At 37.7% G+C, this 23,745-nt stretch overlaps 1 protein-coding gene across 3 annotated transcripts in view; it reads left to right on the top strand.

Moving 5' to 3' along the window:
- SCN3A (sodium voltage-gated channel alpha subunit 3) overlaps window positions 1-23,745 on the top strand; it is a 117,902-nt gene that overhangs the window by 20,209 nt on the left and 73,948 nt on the right. For all 3 annotated transcript variants that reach the window (XM_084891578.1, XM_084891577.1, XM_084891579.1), the window contains exons 3-5: window positions 14,699-15,012; window positions 19,468-19,586; window positions 21,703-21,792. In XM_084891578.1, the coding sequence (XP_084747704.1) occupies window positions 14,749-15,012; window positions 19,468-19,586; window positions 21,703-21,792 (473 nt within the window). In that variant the 5' untranslated portion in view covers window positions 14,699-14,748. The remainder of the gene's footprint in view (window positions 1-14,698; window positions 15,013-19,467; window positions 19,587-21,702; window positions 21,793-23,745) is intronic.

Raw genomic sequence — 23,745 nt, 5'->3', positions numbered from 1 at the left:
CCCCGCATGCCCACATCATAGTGACCCGGTTGTTCTGTTGTTCTGCCGTTCAGTCTATTTACTTATTAGAGTTTTAAATATATAGATTAGCAAGTCAATAAAATATTTGTTTCTGTACAGTCATATGTTTAACAGGAAGGAACAATGGTAGTGAAATTCTAGACTTAATTTGTATTTGGCCATGGAATAGTACTTTCTTTGCTATACTTATTTTCTCAATAGGTTTATTCAGACTAGGAGGAATGCTGAATTCTTTGACACCACAATGACAACAAGAGGTACATGACATAGGAGAAAGTGGCCTATGCTTTTAATTTACCTCTAGATAACTCCAAAGTGCTAAACATACATATGAACATGAATATATTAGAAGTGGATTTTACTTTTGTTATTTATTCATTCATGTTTGTTTCATCTTCTATAATAAAACAAAGGTGAGGATTAATGCTATATTTCTTAGGTTGCATCACCCCATTCATAACATGGGCCTCTATACATAGCAACCACCCAATAAAGTAGCTAACTCATCCTAATTCAATTTCAGAAAAGATAAACTAAACATATCATTTTGTAGGCTATTTCCTGAATCAACTGGGTTTAAATCCTGGCTCCTTCCTTGACTTATTACTCTTGTAACATTGATAAATTATCTAACTTACCTGCATCTCAATTTTTTGATCTGTAAGATGAGAATAATAATAAAATACCAACCTCTTAAGTTTATAAGGGTGATTAAATAAGTTAATATTCATAAATCACATAATAGAATGTCTAAGTCATAGTAATCATTCAATGGTCTTATCTACTATTATTTAATCTTCAAAGCCGCCTAGTTAGCTAGGTAATAACCAGGCATTATTTCAAAGCTTTGGAAATATTGAAAATAGTATTTAATTCTGCTTTGGAAGTGTGTTCAATGGTTGTCCTAATGTGCTGAGTGTTCTCTGTATGCCTGCAGTAATATATGATGCTCTTGGTCACATTCTACCTGAAAACATATGCTAAATACTAATACTTGACAATCATGAACCCAAAATGAAAATTCCTTTTGAAAATATTAATAACCTTTTTCTATAGGAGAGTGATTAATTGGTTCATCCTGTCTTTTAGATTGTGTCTTTCCTATAATAGTAACTTTTGTAGATACAAAGAAAACACAGCATCCTTGCCCCAGTAAATGACCCAGACTTTTCTTAACAACTCTCTCTCCATCAAGAACACCCCTAATCTTTCAAGTTGTAAGACACAGAGCAACTTTCCATCCTTGAAGATGGCAAATTTACAGCCTCTGACATAAATTTGTTTCCATGGTAATAGACCAGAACTAATTGATTTTGTCTGTAACATAATCATCAAAACTGAGAGAGAGAAGAGAGAGAGAGAGAGAGAGAGAGAGAGAGAGAGAGAGAGAGAGAGAGAGATTGATTGTTGATACTATCAGATAATAGGCCAATACAATTTGCCAAACTGACATTATGGAAAATTCAACAAGATGAGAACTCGTGGTCTATATAACCAATAATAATAAAATAATAAAATAAAATAAACTTCCATTTTGCCCTAGTGATGCCACAGCATATCCCAAATGTTTACTGTGCCATTTTTTTTAGATTCTGATTCATTAACAAATATGGCTTCATATAGTTTCAGAAGCGTATGTTAGCATCATAGCATACAGATATGTGAGCCTAGAAAACAGAATTGAACTATGATAACTATTTTTCTGTAGTTATTTATATATAGCTTAGGTCTTTACAAACAAATCACACAATTGTAAGATTCAAAATAAAAATGCCAAGTATAATAGGAAGTCAGTCAAGAATAGAATGTATGGAAATGCTTTGTCTCAGAGAAATAATTATTTGTCAGTAGACATTTGAGTGAAGATTACTTAGCTTCTCTGTGCCTGAACCTCATTTACTTTAAAGTCAGGGAGTTGGACTAACTGTCAAATCCAATGTATGCCTCTTAATTAGCATCTTGGAAATTCCTCCTTTGGCATCCATATAAATGCTCTGACTTCTTTGTCTAATACCCTCTGTGTTCTCTCTCCTTAAAAATTGGTAGTCACAGGAGTCCTGCCTCTTCATCTTTCCAATTTTTATCCTAGACGATGTAATGCATATTCTTAGCTTCAATTTCAACCATTGATTTCTTAATATTTCCCAGCCCAGATGGCTTTCCTAAGTCTCAGACCCCTATTCTAATTAGACACCCAGTTGTCTCACAGGCATCTCAAATTAAATAAATCCAAAACAGAATTTATTATCATGCCCTACAAACCTCCACTTCTCTGTTGGGTTAATGACAATCTGGGAATGAGCTTGTAGTTCTTCCTTCTCTCTCCCTCAGATCAAGTCATCACAAAATCTCAATGGTTTTCTCTCTCCTTCTTTTGCCTTAAAGACAGTTTTGGCCATGATTTGTTTTCTCTCTGACTTATTGACCTACTGTCTTCTAGATGCTGTGCTTACCCTCTAGGTGCATTTTGTCACTTACTAGTATATGCTTTAGCTCTAAAGTATGCACTATTAATATCTCCAAATAATTCAGATAGTGTGCAGTTAGGTCACCTAAAGAGTATAAAGATAAAAACAATTGTCCAAGATCACACCGCTAAAGCATAGCAGAACCAGAACTTGAATACTGTTCTTTTTTTTAAAAAAAATACATTTTATTGATATTTTACAGAGAGGAGGAAGGGAGAGAGATAGAGAGCTAGAAATGTCAATGAGAGAGAAACATAGACCAGCTGCCTCTTGCACACCCCCTACCGGGGATGTGCCCGCAACCAATGTACATGCCCTTGACTGGAATCGAACCTAGGACCTTTCAGTCTGCAGACCGACGCTCTACCACTGAGCCAAACCGGTTTTGGCTTGAATACTGTTCTGATCACCTAGACTCTGTCCTTGGAGATTTGGTCAAAATGTCTTTAGACCAGTGGTTGGCAAACTCATTAGTCAACAGAGCCAAATATCAACAGTACAACAATTGAAATTTCTTTTAAGAGCCAAATTTTTAAACTTAAACTATGTAGGTAGTTAATTGTTATTAACTTAATTAAGGTGCTCCTAAGCTGGCCTTTGCTAAAAACTCAAGGTTCCAAAGAGCCGCATGTGGCTCACTGCCCTAGACCACTGGTGTCCATCGGCTTCCTCCCTGTTCACCTGTTCTCAAAAGGTGGTTTGCAGGCAACTGGGGTGGGGGTGAGGGATGGTTCCTGAATCCCTTTTAGGGGGACTATGAGGTCCACATTATTTTTTTTTTAAATATATTTTATTGATTTTTTACAGAGAGGAAGGAAGAGAGATAGAGAGCTAGAAACGTCGATGAGAGAGAAACACCGACCAGCTGCCTCCTGCACACCCCCTACTGGGAATGTGCCTGCAACCAAGGTACATGCCCTTGACCAGAATCGAACCTGGGACCCTTCAGTCCGCAGACCGACGCTCTACCACTGAGCCAAACCGGTTTCTGCCACATTATTTTCTTAATAATACCAAGATGGCATATGCCTTTTTCCCACTGTTTTGGTATTTGTACTCAACTGCCAAAGTCCTGGGGGTAAAGCTGCTAAAGGCTTAGCAAGAATCAAGGCAGCAGCATTGAACTGAAGCAGTCCACATGTCGGTTCACGTAAGAACATCAGTGATGAAGCAGTACCTATTACTAACTTTATTAACAATATAGAGTCTAAAGAACACATAGTTTTAATATTCTGTATGATGAAATGGGAAGAATACAGAAAGCATTTCTGCTGCATACAGAAGCACATGATTGCTTCAAGGAAAAGCACTTGTCTGATTGTGAGTCAGGAGCTGAATGAGCCACTCCTATCTTTTCATAGAACACCATTTTCACTGAAAACAGAACTGACAAACTATGGTTATTCAAACACAGGTATGAGGCAGATATTTTCTCAGAAAATGAACAAAAGGTAAGCCTTTTACTTCAGGAAAAGCAAATGACAGCATTTGTTGACAGTGAAAACTGGAGCTTTCAAGTGGAAATTGGAATTTTGGAAAACTTTTACCTGCTCCTGGGAGCTTGACAGCCTCCCAATGCATTATCACTTTTCTCGTGAGTTCAGTGATGATATTAACAAATGTTTTTGAATGTTACATAATGAAATTTGTCAAACTTTGGAAAATATGCATAATAATGTGCCAATATTGTCTAGATTATTCATTTAGATGGAATAAAATCCATACAAAGGGCAAGATCAATTAAAGTACATTAATATAGTTTCAGGCTCCATTTTCTATTAATTTTATTTATGTATTTTTTCTTTATTAAAGTACTAGAGGCCTGGTGCACAAAAGCCAGCCTGGCCTGCACCCTCTCCAGTCTGGGACCCCTCGGGGGACATATGACTGCTGGTTTAGGCCCAATCCCTGTACTGACAGTCAGACATCCCTCTCTCAATCTGGGATGACTGGCTCCTAACACTCACCTGCCTGCAGACTTGATCGCCCCTACTTTGCCCAATGCCCCTACCTTGCCCCCCTCCCTTCCTGATATCCTCTAACCTCTCTGTCTGCCTGCCTTATTGCCCCTAACTGCCTCTACCTGCCAGTATGATTGCACCAAACTGCCCTCCCCTGCCAGCCTAATCTTGCCCCTAATTGCTCTCCCCTGCCAGCATGATTGCCCCTAACTGCCTCATCACCCCCAACTGCCCTCCCCTGCTGGCCTGATTGCCCCTAACTGCCTCTGACTTGGCTCCTACCATCATGGCTTTGTCTGGAAAAAGTCAGATGTCTGAAGGATGGCTGGTCGACCTGGTCTAATTAGCATATTTCCCTTGTATTAGTATAGATAGATTATATAAAATAGGATTGCTTAAATTGGGGGGGGGGGAGCTTTTTCAGTAGGATGAGATGCTCTTGGCAGAAAAAAAAACACATAATCACTATATCTGGACTGATAGCCAGCCATATCCACTATACTACCAAACTGATCATTAAAAAATTGAATTGCTTTCTTACACCTTACACCAAACAGCTGTTGTTCTTAAAACACCTCCTCAGCCCCCACCTTAGGTTCTTCTTTCACAGTTCACCCAGAGTAGGTTCTGATTGGTTGATTTCTATGCCAATCAGCATCAAAAGCTCCACCTCCTAGGCAACTATTGGCTCCTCACAGTTCATCCAGATTTGGTTCTGACTGGTAAGTTTCTATGCCAGTCAGTGTCAAAAACTCTATCTCCTAGGCAGCCTTTGGCTCCTCACAATTCAACCAGATTTTGTTCTGATTGGTCAATTTCTATGCCAATCAGCATCAAAGGCTTCACCTCATCGGCAGCTATTGGCTCTTCACAATTCACCCAGATTTGGTTCTGATTGGTCAGTTTCTATGCCAGTCAGTGTCAAAAGCTCCAACTCCTAGGCAGCCATTGGCTCTTCACAATTCACCCAGATTTGGTTTTGATTTGTTGGTTTCTATGCCAGTCAGCATCTCCAGGCCTATCTCTGGGCCTGATCATAGAAGCAGGGCTGATCAACAGCTCTCGTGGAGGCCCAGAGAGAATAGAGGCCTGGCTGCTGTCAAAGCCTGAAGAGAAAAAGGGAGGCAACAGCTGATGAACAGCTGCCACAAAGGCTGTGGATCAGACTCTAACTCTCTTCTCAGGCCTCTCTCCAGGCCTGATCTGCAGCCCTTCAGCAGTCAGTGCTGGGTCACCATCCCCACACCAGTGGCACTCAGTGCCAACCCAACACTGACTGCAGGACTGACTTCTGGTGTTCCGTCGAGCTTTCAGTCATTTTGAATGTGAGGGACCCTGTTTCTTTATATATATGTCCTTATCCCCCCCCATTTTCCACTCCCCACTAGTCTCCTGACCCCCTAGTATCTGTGTCCATTGGTTATGTTTATATGTATACTTAAAAGTCCTTTGGTTGATCTCTTCTTCTTTCCCCAACCCTCCACTACCTTACCTCTGAGGTTTGATGGTCTGGATCAATGCTTCTCTGTCTCTGGATCTATTTTTGTTCATCAGTTTATTTTGTTCAATATATTCAACAAATGCGTGAGGTCATGTCATATTTTATCTTTCTCCAACTGACTTATTTCATTTAGCATCATGCTGTTGCAGGTGGTAGGAATTCCTTCCTTTTTACAGCAGCGTAGTATTCCACTGTGTAGCTGTACCACAGTTTTTGAATACACTCATTTGCTGATGGGCACTTAGGCTGTTTCCATATCTTAGCTATTGCAAAATGTGCTGCTATGAACATAGGGGTGCATATATCCTTTCTGATTGATGTTTGTAGTTTCTTGGGATATATTCCTAGAAGTGGGATCACTGGGTCAAATGGGAATTTCTTTTTTTTTTTTTTTTTTTTTTTTTTAGGAACTCCTACTGTTCTCCACAGTGGCTGCACCAGTCTGCATGTCTGCATTCCCACCAGTAGCACACGAGGGTTCCTTTTACTCCACATCCTCACCCACACTTATCATTTGTTGATTTGTTGATGATAGCCATTCTGACAGGTATAAGATGGTACCTCATTGTCATTTTAATTTGCATCTCTCAGATTATTAGTGACTTTGAGCATGTTTTCAGATATTTCTTGACCTTCTGTATGTCCTTTTTCAAAAAGTATCTATTTAGGTCCATTGCCTATTTTTTGATTGGGCTGTTTATCTTCCTTTTGTTAAGTTGTATGAGTTCCCTGTAAGTGTTGGAAATTAAACTCTTATCGGAGATAACATTGGCAAATATGCTCTCCCATGCAGTGGGCTTTCTTGTTGTTTTATTGATGGTTTATTTTTCTATGCAGAGGTTTTTTATTTTGATGTAGTCTCATTTGTTTATCTTTTCTTTAGTTTCCATTGCCCTAAGAGCTGTATTGGTGTAGAAATTGCTTTGGCATATGTCTGATATTTTGCTGCCTGTGGAATCCTCTAAGATTTTTATGGTTTCCTATGTTACGTTTAATTCCTTTATCCATTTTGAGTTTATTTTTGTATATGGTGTAAGTTGGTGGTCTAGTTTTATTTTTTTTTGCATGTATCTGTCCAGGTTCCATTTTAAAACTAATTATTAAAAACAAACAAACCTGCCATTTGTAGTTTTAGTGTTTATCCAAGAAGAATATCACAATTGCCTGAAAAGGCAATTAACTTAAAATTTTCCTCTTCCATATATATATATATATATATATATATATATATATATATATATATATGATAATTTATATGTGAGAATTTTCTTAATTTGTTTGGATAAAAACAGCATATCTCAACAGATTGAACTCAGAAACAGATATAAAAATCTAGCTGTAGCCCTAGCTGGTTTGGCTCAGTGGATAGAGCATTGGCCTGTGGACTGAAGCATCCCAGGTTCAATTCTGGTAAAGGGTACATGCCTGGGTTGAAGGTTTGATCCCTAGCACAGGGTCTGCAGGAGGCAGTCGATCAATTATTCTGTCCCATCACTGATTTTTCCATCTCTCTCTCTCCCTTCCTCTCTGAAATAAATAAGAATATATATATATTTTAAAAGAATCTAGCTATTTTCATTAAGCTAGACAATGAGGAGATTTGCCTAAATGTAAAACAAATTCATTCTCGCTCAATTCTTTTCATTTGGGTTAATATAGTTATTGTCACTAAACATTTGTTTTACTAGTATATATATAAACATACAATAGTTTACTATTAAGTTAATAAACATTTATAAATTTTTCTTTTAATTTTGAATATGGTAAACATGGGTAGATAAGTCCCCCCATAAACAAAAGCTCTTTGAGGTAACCAATGATTTTTAAGGGTATAAAAGGATCCTGAAATCAAACTTTTGAAAACCGTTTGTTCTAAGGTTAGTTCCTATTTGTTTACACTTCTAACTGCCACCATCTTTCTAATCTTCAAATTGATCATGTCACTCCCCATCCCTGGCTTACCTTAGTGTGCTGTACAAGACCTTTAGTGATCTATATCCTGCCTAACTTTCTAGCCCTTCCTCTTCCCATTCCCTTTTGGGCAGGTTAGTCTCCATGCATAATAAACTCCTTATAGTACCTCCCAGCTCTCCGGGCTCTTTGTTATTTCTAGATCCATGAACATGCTGTCTTCTTGCTTAGATGTCTCTACAGATAGGCCTTTCTACTAACCCTCCCCCAACTAGCACCGCCACATCTAACTGGTCATATCCCAAATAGTCTATAAAACCTACCTCACTATCCCTTCCTCAGGGAAAGTTGCATGAACCACACCCCTCCTTCCTTTCCTTCCCTTGGCAGAAGAAATTGTTCCCTTTTATGGAGCGCAGAAATAGCCAGCTATATATAATTGCATTATAATCATTTGCATAAATACCTGTCTCTCCCAAGAGACGGCCAGCTCCCTAAGGGCAGGGACCACAGGTATGTACTCCAAGCACAGTACTGATGCACAGTAGTCTTTCAATAAATATTCCCTGAATTATCCTAATTCCCTTCCAGGTTTGAACTTCTGTGGTTCATCCCCATAACAGGATAATTTGAACCACAATCCTTTTATTAATTAACAGAGGGATGCTTTTGCTTGACTCACACACATTCCCACATAGAGACACTAGTGTTAATCTAAGAGATCATCTCAGATCTTTTTTATTCTTATCTTTTTTGTCCTTGCAAGGACAGTTCTGGAGAAAATTTGGCATATTAAATTTGATGTATTTTAATAAATTATAATGCACATATATTCATTAATAATATATATTCCACACCAAGTCATCGGCAGGAATTAATTTTTAAAAGTCTGCTCTATTAAGAATATAAAATTATGTAAGAGTTTTGTATAATAAGATCACAAGGAACAAAAGAGAAGAAAAAATTTTAAACTAGAATTAAAATTAAAAATAGAACTTCCAAAGAACTAGGAGAGGTTTCTAAACAGCAAAGCTGCAGGTGGGGCCACCGGAAACTCTCCTCCCTGTCTCTGCCTATCCAAATAGTTCCCCTTTCAGAGGAAAAGCTGAGTCGGGGACTGGTTGGCTTCTCAGGATGTAAGAGATAAGAGTATAGGAATTTCAAAGAGACTTCTTTGCTTCCTTTTGACCAAGACTCAGATTCTTTATTCTAGCCTTGATAAGTGAACACGAAGGTACAGAACTATTTACTTTTTAAATAAATATTCATGATTTTGTGATGGTCCTTGTTCTATAACATTTCAGAGAAATCAGAGTCATCTCCAAAGATTATTGAAAGATTTCCACATTAAATGCTTTTAGCCTAATTTCATTTTAAAACTTAGCAGCCAGGAGAGTCCAATTAAATGAGTATTTTTTAAAATAAATCTTTATTGTTCATATTATTACAAATGTTCCTCTTCCCCACCCCCTCCATTGCTCTCCTCCACCAGGTTCCCACCCCACCCTCTGCCCTTTCCCCACTCCCCATTGTCCTCATCCATAGGTGCACAGTTTATGTTCGGTCTCTTCCCACACCCCCCTCTCCCCTTTCCCCGAGAATCGTCAGTTCACTCCCCTTCCATACCTCTGATTCTATTATATTCAACAGTTAATATTGTTCATCAGATTTTTTTTTAATTTCCTTGGATTTTAGATTCACTTGTTGATAGTTACGTATTTGTTGTTCATAATTTTTATCTTTATTTACTTTCTCTTCCGAAAGAACCTCCTTCAGCAATTCATATAATTCTGGTTTGGTGGTGATGAATTCCTTTAGCTTTTTTTTTTTTTATTAGTGAAGCTCTTTATCTGGCCTTCGATTCTGAGTGATAGCTTTGCTGGGTAGATTATTTTTGGCTGTAGGTTCTTACTATTCATCACCTTGAATATTTCTTGCCATTCCCGTCTGGTCTGCATGGTTTCTGTTGAGAAATCAGCTGACAATCATTTAGGTGCTCCTTTATAGGTAACTACCTTCTTTGCTCTTGCTGCTTCTAATATTCTCTCTTTGTCGTTTGCTCTTGGAATTTTGATTATGATTTGTCTTGGTGTGGTCTTCTTTGGATTCCTTTTGTTTGGGATTCTGTGAGCTTCCTGGACTTGTAAGTCTAATTCTTTCACCAGGTGGGGGAAGTTTTCTGTCACTATTTCAGTATGTTTTCGATATCTTGCTCTCTCTCATTTTATGGGATCCCCATAATTCTTATGTTGGTTTGCTTGAAGCTGTCCCAGAGGTTTCTTACATTATCTTCAACTTTCTGGATTCTCTTGCCTTCTTGCTTCTGCAGAGGAGTGTCTTCTGGCTCTTCATGTTCCAAATCTTTGACTTGATTCTTGCGATCTTCCATTCTGTTTTTAGGACTCTGTATAATATTTTTTATTTTAGACAATGTATTCTTTATTTCTTGTTGATCCCTTATTATTTCTTGTTGATTCCTTATTATTTCTAGTTGATCCCTTTTCATATCCTCATAGGTCTTATCGATCTTTTCTAAGAAATTCTTGAAAAACCTTATAAGCGTGGTTTTGAACTCTATATCCAGTCGCTTTTTGTACTCCATTCCTTTAGTTTGTGATCTATTTTTCTTGTCTCGGCATTTTCGCAGCTTCCCTGAGTTGGTAGCTTTAAAAGTCTCTGTTTCAGCTTGGATGGGGCGGAGTTTCGGGGTGGAGCCTACAGCCTTGGCTTCCATCAGCCTGCCCTATGCGGTTCCTGAGTCTCAGTGTTTTTCAGGGTCCTTCGGTACTCGCTGCAAGCACCTCTGAGGTGAGGTGCCCTCGAGTTTCACCTGCTACCAAACAGTCTAGTCTCTCCCCCATTGAGCCCAGAACTGGGGTTCATTTCAGTTGGAAGTGGGATTGGACGTGGGGTTCAGAGCAGTCTGGAGCTTTTGTTTCCTTCCCACCAGGGCAATTCCACGGCACAGCCAACCATCCATTCTCTGTGTGCAATGTGTGTGCCTCCGGGACCTCCTTTCGCCACTCCCCTGGGTTTCCGCCTTACAGCCCAGCTTCCTCTGTATGTGCCTGGGTCCCCAGGGTCTGGCCTAGAACTGGGGTTCAGCACTGTTGGGTCTGGGGTTCAGCACAGTCTGGAGCTTTTATCTCCTTCCCGCTAGGGAATGCCAGCCAGGCACTCAGCCACCCCTCCTTTCCGGCTCCGTCCGCTCCGCGGGCAACGTGTCTCCGTACCTTAGGCTTTTACAGCTCCTCTGATTTTCCTTCTGGTTTTCTCTTTCCTTCTTGTTGTAGAATTTCCAGTCGGTCGACTTTCCTGTAGTTCTGGGTAATGTCCATTTTATATTTTAGTTGTATTTTATTGAAATTGTTGTGTGCGGCTGCGGTTAGGTGTTTACCTGTGCAGCCATTTTGGATTCCTAAATGAGTATTTCTTGTGGCAAAGTGCTACCACATATACGATAAGGCACTTCAATGACACTGAGGTTGAGGAAGGTTAAATGACACAGGCAAACTGTTAGTGACATACTCAGTGCTAACCCAGATCTCTCATTCTGATTGCTACATGTTTTTCATTCCATTGTCTATAAAGAAACCACAATCATTGTGAGCTCAAATACAAAAGCAGCCTTTCTTTTCCCCTAAGAAAGCTACCATGTTTCACAGAAACTTCTTAAGACAGGTTTGCCATGCTGTTCCATTTTCATTGAGCATTTGAGAAGAACTTACCCATTCAGTACATGACAGGCGATGAGAGAATCACGCATCTCTGGGTATCTAAGACTTACAGTTAAGGGCAAACTCCTTCCATACTCAAAAGTATAAAAGCTGTGATTATTCCACACAGCCTCGAGCTGGATCAATTATGTGCCCATCAAAACTGACATGATATAGAAGAAAACACTGATTCTGCTGTATATTAATAGTTGACTATTTTTGAATAAAACAGAAGAACTGTTCTCAAACCTTCTGATTCGCATTCACATACCACTTAATGAAGTACAAAAAAAAAAAAAGTCACAAAACAACCCTACTCCGCCTCAAATCAGAAGGTCTTTTTCAGACCTAGTGGGGAAAATGACACGATTTATGACAAATCTATTATAATATTTTATGCCTTCGTAGTAGCAAGGAATATAATAATGTCATATTATAAATACAAATTCCATTTAAAAAGAACAGCTATTAAAATCATTTTTTGTCATTAGAACAGAATTGGGAACCAGTAATCCAAATTTAAACTAAAAAAAAAAATGATATAAAACTATACAATTTTTCTTATGTTACTATAGGATCCAGAGTTTCTGGATATGCAACACACTGCTAACAATTAGAAAGCCACTGGGGGATAAATGACCATGGAGACCAGACTAGTGCAGACTAGGCAAGGGCTAGGTGGGCGGACGGGGACAGGGAAAATGTGACAGATGACTTGGATGACTACTTTGATGCTGTGGTTTTAGATCATTCTACAAGACGACTGATGCACTCATATTATGTTGTTATTGTTTCTGTTTTCATATTGATTTTTTGGCACAATCCAAAGTAACTATTAACTTATGATTCAAAACTTATGTACCTGATTTCCTGTATTTTGGACAGTACTGTCACATTTCCAGAAGATACAATTTTTCCTCCTTCCCTGGGAAACTGAGCAAGGTGACTCCACATGTCTGCCGTCTCTCTTTCCTCTCCCAGCCAGGTGGTAGGCATGTGTGAACACCCCCTTCCACCCTGTGCTCTTCACTTTCCAGCCCATTCCTGGAGCTCTGTGGTCAGTTGTGGTCCCAGCAAATCAAGACCTTACTTTAAAAAGTGACTCAAATTGTAAAAATGCCTGAAACCAAACAGGAGTAATAGCTGGAGGAACTGAGGATCATTAGATTATGATCACTGACACTAAAATAGTGTTTACTAATTCCAGAAACTATTCTAAACACTTAATGTAAATTCTTTAATTTATTCCTTACAATGACCTTGGAGGTCAGTTCTCTTATCCCTTTTTATGGCTGAAGGCTGAAGCACTGAGGGTTACATTTTACAAAGTCATGTAGCTCACAAGTCACAGAGCCAGGGTTTAGAACAAAGGGTTCTAACTCCATATTCCATGTGTTTTAATTTTTTAAATTGATTTCAGAGAGGAAGGAAGAGGGAAAGAGAGATAGAAATATCAATTATGAGAGAGAATCATTGATTGACTGTCTCATGCATACCCAACATTGGGGATTAAGCCTGATTTGCCCTGACAGGAAATCAAACCATGACCTCCGGGTTCATAGGTCAATGCTCAACCATTGAGCCATGCCAGTAAGGCCATATTCCATGCTTTTAACTACTACACCAAATGAAAGATTCAGGAAGCATCTGAAAATTGTCTTAGAATAGTTAAAGAGCATCAGATTAGAAAATGAAATAAATATACAGGGTTGGATAAAAGTAGAATCACAATTTTGAGTATGCAAAATGCAGTGTTATTATTTATTAACTAGAGGCCTGTACACAAAAATTCATGCACTCAGGGTGGGAGTGGGGGTGTCCTTCAGCCCAGCCTGTGCTCTCTTGCAGCCTTGGAGCCCTCAGAGGATGTCCATCTGCCAGCTTAGTGCTGCCAAGGAGGCAGGAGAGGCTCCTGCCAGACGACTGTGCTCGCAGCCCTTAGTCTGGCTTGTGGCTGAGCAGAGCTCCCGCTGTGGGAGCACACTGACCACAGTGGGCAGCTCCTGCATTGAGCGTCTGTCCCCTGGTGGTTGTTCTCAGTCATTCTGCCATTATGGTCAATTTGCATATTACCTTTTTATTTTATAGGATTACTAGAGGCCTGATGCATGAAATTTCTGCACTCGCGGGGAGGAGGGTCCCCTCAGCCTAGTCTGCACCCTCTCTTAGTGTGGGACCCCTCAGGGGATGTCTGCCTGCTGGCTTAGGCACAATTTCCCCCAGGGATAGGGCCTAAGCCAGCAGTCAGACATCCCTCTTGCAGTCTGGTGCTCTAACAGTCCAGGACTCCTCACTCCTTACCGGCCACCTGTAGCAGAGGCAAGAGAGGCTCCTGCCACCATCACTGTGCTTGCCAATCGTGAGCCTGGCTTCTGTCTGAGTGGCACTCCCCTGGTGGGAGCACACTGACCAGCAAGGGGCAGCTCCTGTGTTGAGCATCTGCTCCCTGGTTTGTCAGTGTGTGTCATAGTGACTGGTAGTTCCATCGTTCGGTCTATTTGCATATTAGGGTTTTATTATATAGAATTGTATTATTTTCCATAAGAACAACTGTAAACCTACCTTCCCCCTCATTCCTCTGCCATATTCTGCATTGTCTCAGAAGATGTCCCAGAAGGATCCAAAAGGAAAGCCAAAAAAGAAACAAAGTCTTGACTTCAACTGTACCTGCTGCTGGTCAGACCTTCCCTGGAGAAGCAGTGATCAATGATGCTGATGACTAGCACAGGGCTGGGTTATGCAAAACTTCTGTCCTATCCTGAGATTCTATGAGTCAGTCTATAATATTGTCTTTTCTTTAATGTCTTTATTTGGAGAGTAAGATGTGATAAAAGGAGAGGTGAGAGAAATATGAGTCCTGAAGTATTTTATTGACAAGCATTACTCTTTTTACCAAAAGTATATTACTATATTTTGGCTCAGAACAGAGTTTCAATAGACTTCTAGAAATTGGCTTATTGAAAACTTTAGATTGAATTATGATGTTTCCAAATTAAAATTTGTGGTGTGCTACTTTTAAAACATTACTAGAAGGAACATTAAATAACATCTTGGATGATTTTCTTAATCCCTCTCATTCATTTGCTTTCCTAATTCTCATTCATTTTTGTTTGTTAACAGGCAATTCTTATGCAAGAAGCTAAACGTGATTAAATGTGCAGGATGAAAAGATGGCACAGGCACTGCTGGTACCCCCGGGGCCTGAGAGCTTCCGCCTTTTCACTAGAGAATCCCTTGCTGCTATCGAAAAACGTGCTGCAGAAGAGAAAGCCAAGAACCCCAAGAGAGAACAAGACAATGATGACGAGAACAAACCAAAGCCAAATGGTGACTTGGAAGCTGGAAAAAACCTCCCATTTATTTATGGAGACATCCCTCCTGAGATGGTGTCAGAGCCCCTGGAGGACCTGGACCCATACTACATCAGTAAGAAAGTGAGTGTTGATTTCATACTGCTGAACGTTCAGTTATGCTTCCAAAGTTTAGTCTTTTATTAAACACTTAACATTAATAGACTTTTCTCAGGCTCATATACATCCCACACCACATTCTGTTCAAATTTGATTCTATACGAAGCAGAAATGCTTATAAGAAATAAAGTCAAGATTGGGCTCCAGGGGAGAAAAGTGAAGAGATGGTTCGTGTCTACAATGTCACAGCAACTGAGATAGAATTAAACTGGTATTAGCAAAGCAAAGCATCTGTTATTGTTGACATACCTAAGCAGATGGCATACTAGTACTTATCACCCGAGGATCTTGTTTAATACAGATTCTGATTCCATAGACCTGGGGTGGGACCAGAGATCCCAAGTGAGTCTCATGCTGCTTGTACATGGGACACATTTTGAGTCGCAAGTTTTAGAATGCTTTATTTAAAGCCACCACACAAAATTAAATTAAATTCTTCCTTTTAAACTAGTTTCATAGAAGGTGGCATGGAAAATATAGTAATATATTCCTAAAAGTAATTTATTCCAGCACGTTTTTATAGAAATTTTGAAATTTAGTTACTGGATTATTACACATGATGATGAAAGTGAGACATCCCCCAAGGAACAAGTAGACAGTTCTCCTATGAAAAGGATGTATTTGCAAAGAGACGGGGTGTCACTTATTTTGACATGATTCAATGCATTTGCAACTTAAAGACAGGACATATCTTTAACCAAGGGAAATGGTAAGATAAATGAAGGGTGGGGAGAGAACACTGGAGAGTAACATTAGCATTTTCTACGGGAGACAGATATTTAGTAGTGTCCTGAAAGCATTTATCTCCTCAAATGAAGGACACTTCATTGTAGGGGAGGTACAGTGGGCTACCTAACAGAGATGCTAAGCATTCTGAATCATTTATTAAGTAGGTTTTTTAAGGCTCCAACCTCAGCAAAAACCTTCTTATAATTTGTCTTTCCATAGATCTGCTTAAAAACAAAGATTGTGCTAGTTATGCTTTTGCAGTTATTTCAGTCCATGTGAAAGCAATATATCTCATCATAAATAAATGGGTTGGCATTATGATTTCGTATGTTAGGCTTTAAAACTTGGTTAATGTGAGTCTGCCGCTTGGAGACTGAATTGTTCCCTGTGTGCTAACAAAGTCAGCTTTTATTGCCTCCTGCCTGGGAACCAGGTTTGGACCTTGATTTGTCCATAGTGGCCAGGACCCATCTTGAGCGACTGTTTTCTCATTACTGTTGGCTGCACTGCTTTCCTTCTGAAATATCTATAAAGATGAAGTTTGAGGTGCTATTGAAGAAAAAGTAGTTTATGATATCTAAAGGTGCAAGTAATTTAAGAAGTTAATGGAGAAGTTCTGGAATTTTAAGATAAGGCAGGAAACTTATGTTAATTATGAAATAATGCAGGTGAAAGGCTTTTTAAAGTGGTAAAGCATTATGTAACTGTTTGCTGCCATTAAAGATACATTTACACAGCTAACCTAAACAGATGAGCAACAGCACAATGTCTTTTAATGGCATTTAAGTTGACCAAGGAGTAACTTAAGAACAGTGACAGAGATAACAATAATAGCTAACATTTGTTGTGCACATACTCTGTCAGGCACTGCGAGTAGAACTCAGATGTAACTCATTTGATATTAAAAGAGCCAGTAGGGTAGGTCTGACGTTAGTGTCATTTTACAGATGAGAAGAGAAGTGCAGGGTGGTTAAGTAACTTACCCAAGATCTCACATTATAAGTGGTGAATTCAGGATTTGAACTCAGGCAGTGAGTGAAGCTCCCGGCCTGGAGCTCTTAACCATTAAGCAAAAACGCTACGTGGTATTCATTAATGTAATACAAGAAAATATTTAAAAATTGGTTGTATAACTTTTTAAAAAAATTCTCCGATTGATGTGGACCTTCCTACTCATAGATGTAAAGCTTATTCTTGCACCAAGTAGTCAAAATGTTAGCAAAGCTACATAACATGGGTGGTTACTTGGAAAAAAAAGAAGTGAGCAGCATTCCAGAGCGGACAAGGACCAGCTTAATGTACTTCCACTTATAATAATCATTACCCAAGTAGGAATATACTGTTATTATATTTTTCAAGTCACCTCCTTACTTATCATTACTTGAAGACCAGCTTTTGGAACTGACACTATTTACTCCTCCTCTAATTATCTCTCATCTTATCAAGACTTCTCAGCTTTTACATCTCTCAATAACATCAGAGCCCACATTTCAAATGTCTTTCTTGTCTCCTGTTCAGGATATTAGTATCTCATTCCTCACTTCTCAGGAAAAAAAAAAAAGATTCTTTTGTGTTAGATGTTGTTTTGCAGAAATAAACTGGCCTTTTTTTACACATACTTTTTGTTCTAAAGGCCTGCTCTGTTCTAGAACCTGCAAATTCAATGAAGATACCCTTGGCATGTCTGTTTTAATCCCATTAGTGCTACACAAATTAATCTCACAGGAAGAGTGTAGGAGTCCATGTGTAAATGAACAGTTTGCTTTCATTCGCTTTGCATTTGGATATTTTTTTTTTCCCCAAAACAAAATCTCCTAATGTTACAAGTGGCAATTGTTTTTCAGGGAAGTTGCTTCAAAAAAAGCATAATCAAATGCATCTTGAATTATCTGAGCTTTACATGTTATTGCTGTCATCAACTGCCTAAATGGATCCAGATTGTTTGACTATAACATTAGATGATCTAATCCTGTGAATTCAAGAAAATCTTTTAATGCATTTGTCCTTTAAGGGCAATCTTCCCATGTCCACTGTCCCTTCTGGATAATCTCAATGCTAATAAAGAACAACTTTCTTGCTCTCTTCATAGAATTGTTCACATTTATAGAATGCCATTCAGGAAAAAAAAAAATGGTTGGTTAGGTAATGGTTGGCTCCATGGTCTTAAATATAAAAGGGCTTGTATAGAGAAATGGGGTTCTCTGCCCTTTATATTCACAATGTTTCTGACCACCTATTCAAACAGGGCATGTTGTCAGTGAACATGACTATATAGATATAGACGTTGGTTAAAGGAAAAAAACATATTATTAAGTAAATTAATATATAGGGGTAAATGGCATATTAAAGGTAAACCCACATTTAATTAAGCAAGTATTTATTTACAAATAGCACTATTAAATACTGTGAAAAGTGTGGAGGGAAAAAAGATTGCATACTCTTTATGCTCAGCGGTTTATAACTTCTGACCTAGCTCTCAGTGGAATGAACCCTACATGTAAATTGCTACTTAACTATAATTACAAGCAACATGCCAAAGTGTGCAAATTAACATACCAAGACTTAACCGGTGAAGAAAGCAATTAGGGAGTGATCAGAAGACATCATAGTTTATTTGGGAAGATGTGATGGAAGAGGTGACTTTGATAACTGAGGAGATTCTCAGAGAGTAGGGATTTTCAACCCTGGCTGAAGATTAGAATCCTCTGAGGAAATTTTTAAACATACCATGTCTGTGCCCATCCTTCAGAATATTGGCAATTTTAAAGTCACCCCAGGAGATTCTAATATGAGACAAGAATAAGGACCTTTGATATAGTAGTGGGGCATTGTAGGGGGACCTTACTGTCAAGTCTGTTATGGACCTGAAATGGGAGGAAGTTTGCAGAGATGGCCTCTCAGGGTCCTCTTTCCTCTAGGATCCTGTGACACCCTTTTTCAGAGTCAAAGGGAGAAGCTGACAGGTTGTGAGTGGGATTGACAAGTGGGTTGAATTGGCTGAAGCAGAGTTGCCATGAAGGAAAAAAAAAAAGATAATTCTAGAGAGATATGGTAGGTAATCACTGGTAACGTAGCTTCAATGCTAAATTGATAATTAGAGGTTTCAGATGATAGGCTTTTAGCTATAGAGTTCCCTTCAAAATGATGCACTTCACCCTAATTTTCAATGTAGTTGTTCCTTTCGTTACCAGCAGATCTATAGAATCATCAAAACCAGGTTTTGACATTTTAAAATAGGACAACTACCATAGGGAAAATAAGAAGTCATCATAAACATTGGAGGTAAGAGACTTTAGGTAATTAAAATATTTATAAAAGATTATTTTAATAGCAACATGTACAGAATAAACTGAAAAGTTCCCAAAGCTGTGACAGATGGTAAACTTTAAATAGAATTGGAGTCTGCTAAGTTACATTATAACTTGGTAAACATTTTGTGTTGGATATTAATTTGTATCATAAAGTTGGAACCTTAGAGACAGATTAGATAATGTTAAAAAATATTTTTATTTGTAGCTGTAAGTTATTTTAGGGGGTAGACATTTACCATGATATTTTTGTTATGCTATACCAACTGGTTTAAACAAACAAGTTTGAACAAGGAATCAGGTAAAAAGTTGTCATGTGTGTAAGCTCTTCAAATAAGCTGCATGTCTAACCTATTAATTTTTCTCATATTTTCTTTTTCAGACTTTTATAGTATTGAATAAAGGGAAGGCAATTTTCCGATTCAGTGCCACCTCTGCCTTGTATATTTTAACTCCACTAAACCCTGTTAGAAAAATTGCTATTAAGATTTTGGTACATTCATATCCTTTTTATGTGAATTGTCTAAATGATACTTCTAGTGGTTGCTTTTTTACATTGTTCTTTAATCTGTTGTTCTCATTAATTTTCTGCTACTTAAAAAAGTATAAAATGACTTCTATTTATATATTATATTATAAAATGACTTGTATTATACAATTATTATTGTACTATAGAATGACTATTCTATTTATAGAATATTATAGAATGACTAGTGGATTATAGAATGTTAACAGAAGTAAAATTGCAACTATGATAGCAAATATGTAAGTGAATTACATTGTGCAATAGAAACAACACTTTTATTAACCTCAATTAGACCATATATAAGTTTTGCTCAAGAAACATAGTATATTCTATATAATAAAGAATTAATATGCAAATTGACTGTCATACTCTTGTACAAGATGGCTGCCCCCATGTCGACACAAGATGGCCACCACAAGATGGCCTGCAGTTGGGGGCAATTGGGATGGCAGGGGAGCAGTTAGGCATCAATCAGGCTGGCAGGGTAGTGGTTAAGGGGTGATCAGGCTGGCAGGCAGGCAGGCAGTTGGGAGCCAGCAGTCCTGCATTGTGAGAGAGATGTCTGACTGCTGGTTTAGACTCAATCCCTGTGGACATTGCCTGAGGTGTCCCAGATTGGAGAGGGTGCAGGCTGGGCTGAGGAATACCCTCCCCACCAGTGCACAAATTTCATGCACTGGGCCTCTAGTTGTATTATAACTGATATTACTAAATTGTCAAACTTCTTTTGCCTTAATTGGCTCTGTATCTTTACCATCTGGGTCTGGCTGTCCCTTCCTCCTTCCTTTTTTTTAAAATATTTTTTTTTATGGATTTTAGAGAGAGAGGAAGGAAGAGGGGTAGAGAAAGAGGAAACATCGATGAGAGAGAAACATCTATTGGCTATCTCCTATAAGCCCCCTACTAGGGATTGAACATGAAACCTGGCATGTGCCCTGACCAGGAACTGAACTAGGGAACAATGCTAGTTGAGCTATACTAGGCCGGACTCCTTGTTTCTTCCCTCCCTCCTCCCTCCTTCCCTCAGGGGATAGAGCTTCTGCCTGAGGAATGAAGGGTCCCAGGTTTGATTCCAGACAAAGGCACATGCTGGGTTGTGGGCTCAATCCTCAGTAGGGGGGGTGTATAGGAGGCATCCAATCAATGATTCTCTCTCATCGTTGATGTTTTTATTTCTTTCTCCCTCTCCTTCTCTGAAATTAATTAAAATATATATTTTTAAAAGTATATGTAAAATGACAGAAAAGTGTAGATTTCAATAAGATTTTCAAACAAGTAATGATAAAATAGAAATGTGCTCTTCTGAGGAAGTTTCAAGAATAGGCATTTCATACAGACAGATTCAAAGTAGATTTATATAAAATCAGAGACAAAAGACTGGTTATCCTAGAAATAGGGCAAATAGGACTGATAACCTTTTGAGGTACATTTAAATTCTCTCTTCCCATGATATAATACTAAAAGTATATAAATACTTTTAGATAACTAAGTTCCTAAAAAACAAAAGATTCACTTAAAAATAATCATAAGCTTTCTTAGAGTGAAATCTGGACTGAGGTCTTAAGAGAAATTATCACACTAATTCCCAGGAAGCTCTCAAAATAGTGTTTATCTGTTTAGTCACTATAAGACTACTAGAGTACTTCATCACAGTAGAATTCTCAATCAATGTAATCTTTGACTGTAGTGGCCTATCCATTCTTAGGGCATTTATATTATATTTATTAATATTTTGTCTGTACTGGATATTTTGAATTATATCTGAACTACACTTTTACAGTTGGGTTATACTGTAAACTCACTAAATAAGTTATTTCCTCTTACAGTGTAATTTCATATAACTGATTGGAATGCAGAATTTCCCACTTATTTCAAATAGAAATCTCTTTCTATTAAATTCAGTTTTATGAGGAAATGATATAAAATTTTCAAAACAGTGGATAAGAATTTATGACAGGCTTTGAAGTTTCTTATTATTTTTTTCATTGTTTTAAAACTAATAAGCTTAATTTCACAGGTAATTTGCATTTGTGATATTTGTGTGATTTGGATCATGATAATATACTAGCATTTATTCCTTAACTAATCTACTTTATTCAGCATGCTTATCATGTGCACTATTTTGACCAACTGTGTATTTATGACCTTGAGTAACCCTCCAGACTGGACAAAGAATGTAGAGTAAGTAGGAATGACTTCTTGCAATTAGAAATGCACACTCAAATTCTCTAGCAATCTCCTTATGGTTATGGTCTGACTGATGGTTTCCACTTTTTGAAGTCAGGCTAAATACTTCTAAGAAAAAAATTATTTCTGTAATATGAAAGAATATAAGGAAAGTTTTTGGGGGAGTTTTTCTTCAATTAGGTATTTTTTCCCAACAACTATAGGTAGTATCTAAGAAAGATTATAAATTGCATATAATAGCTAGTAAACATAACCAATCATTTCGTATGAGTTAATACTCAATCATATTCATGTATTTTAGATAAAATACAATGACCATTTGAAAGATTTGAGGGATAAAATAATTACATTCTAGTCTATCATTCATTATAGGTGTTTAGCTCTGTATTATTATATTGGGCATTTTGATTATATGTTATACTTAGGAAAAATACATTTAGATAACTAAGTTACTTAGATATTCAGATATGTAGTTTACTTTAACATGTGTGCTAAAACATCAGAGATGTGTTTCATAAAAGAAATAAAATGCCTCCACAAAAGTATGCTCAAAAAATAAAAAAGGGCTTAAGGGGAAAAGATAATAAAGGAATGGTCACTCGAAACTTATGAAACTGTAATTATTACACTAATGAAAACAATAACAATCCCAATGAAAAGATACTGGCCCAGTTAACTCTCTACGGACATCCGTACCTAAAATCACAGCCAGCAACTACTTTGCAGACTCAGACCTTGGGTTCTGTCCTTCCTCCCTTGAGATGGGGCCCTGAGGACATTTGAAAGATATTATCAAAATAAAACATTTGATTCAATATTGTCAGAGGCTCAGTAGCTCTTGGGCATGTTAAATAAGACCCTGCTTGCACTAAATATGGCACTTCTGGCAATTTTCCACTTTAGTATTAAATTCTTCTTTTATTGCTCAGGATGTTCTATTATGAGTGGGGAAAAGATGCCCCTGATTGTTTCAAAACATCAGTAGGGTAGGGAACATTGTGCATTAAATAACACAATTTCTGCACTAGGTCAACATTATTCCCACATATGAGGTTATAAATCACATATGAGGTTATTCATGATAAAGAAACATGTTCTGTTTTGTTTTTCAGTGAAGTCTAAGGTCTTTAGGTTGTATAAGCTATTTATGTGTGGTATAAACCTAAAATTAGTATAATATTTTATTGTTTTTGTTTTTAAAATAATTTCCAATAGGAGATGGGTTATTATAAAAACTGTAGTTTTATTTCCAATTATTTTTATAGATTTAAATGAGATTTATTGTACCATCCTAAGCTATCATTTGCCAGTGGTTTAACACATTAAAGATATTTTATAGTAGTTTGGGAATGCTCCCAATAAATTATTTTAGTAAGTAGAAAATCCAGTTTTTATATTTGAAACAAGCCATTTAACAACATCCTCAGTTACCAATTATGATCTGGAGATTAACAAATGAACATATATCTATACAACTATCCTGTATGTACTTTTCCCACAGAAGTTATTGAAGCATTCAAACATGTTTACATGATACCTGAATATTATCACCTGAATATGCAGGCTATTTTTTAAAGTCATTTTTAGAGTTGACTATGTCAATTATGAAAATAAATTATGAAGATATACTTTTTGAATTATATCTTTCATTTGGAAAAGTTTACACAGGTTTCCTGTTCAATTATCTCTAGCAAAAAACAAACAAACAAAAAAAAAAAACACAAGCAAAATATTAGAGGTTACAGAAAAAAAAAAATCTCCAAACCCCAGAATCCAACGAAAAGAGAAGACAACTCAGTTCTGACATGAAAACAGAAGTCATCAGAGCAGAAAGTCCCTGTACAAAGAGGACAAAGAGGTAGCATGCACAGATATGGTATGCTGAGGACCACACTGTATAGTGAGGATCATATTATGTTAGACAAGGCACTTTTATAGACATATTAG

The sequence above is a fragment of the Pipistrellus hanaki genome (assembly GCF_964339955.1).
Source record: "Pipistrellus hanaki genome assembly, chromosome: 8".
Classification (NCBI taxonomy): domain Eukaryota; kingdom Metazoa; phylum Chordata; class Mammalia; order Chiroptera; family Vespertilionidae; genus Pipistrellus; species Pipistrellus hanaki.
Note: the sequence above shows the minus strand (reverse complement) of the source record. Positions and strands in the feature narration are given on the sequence as shown.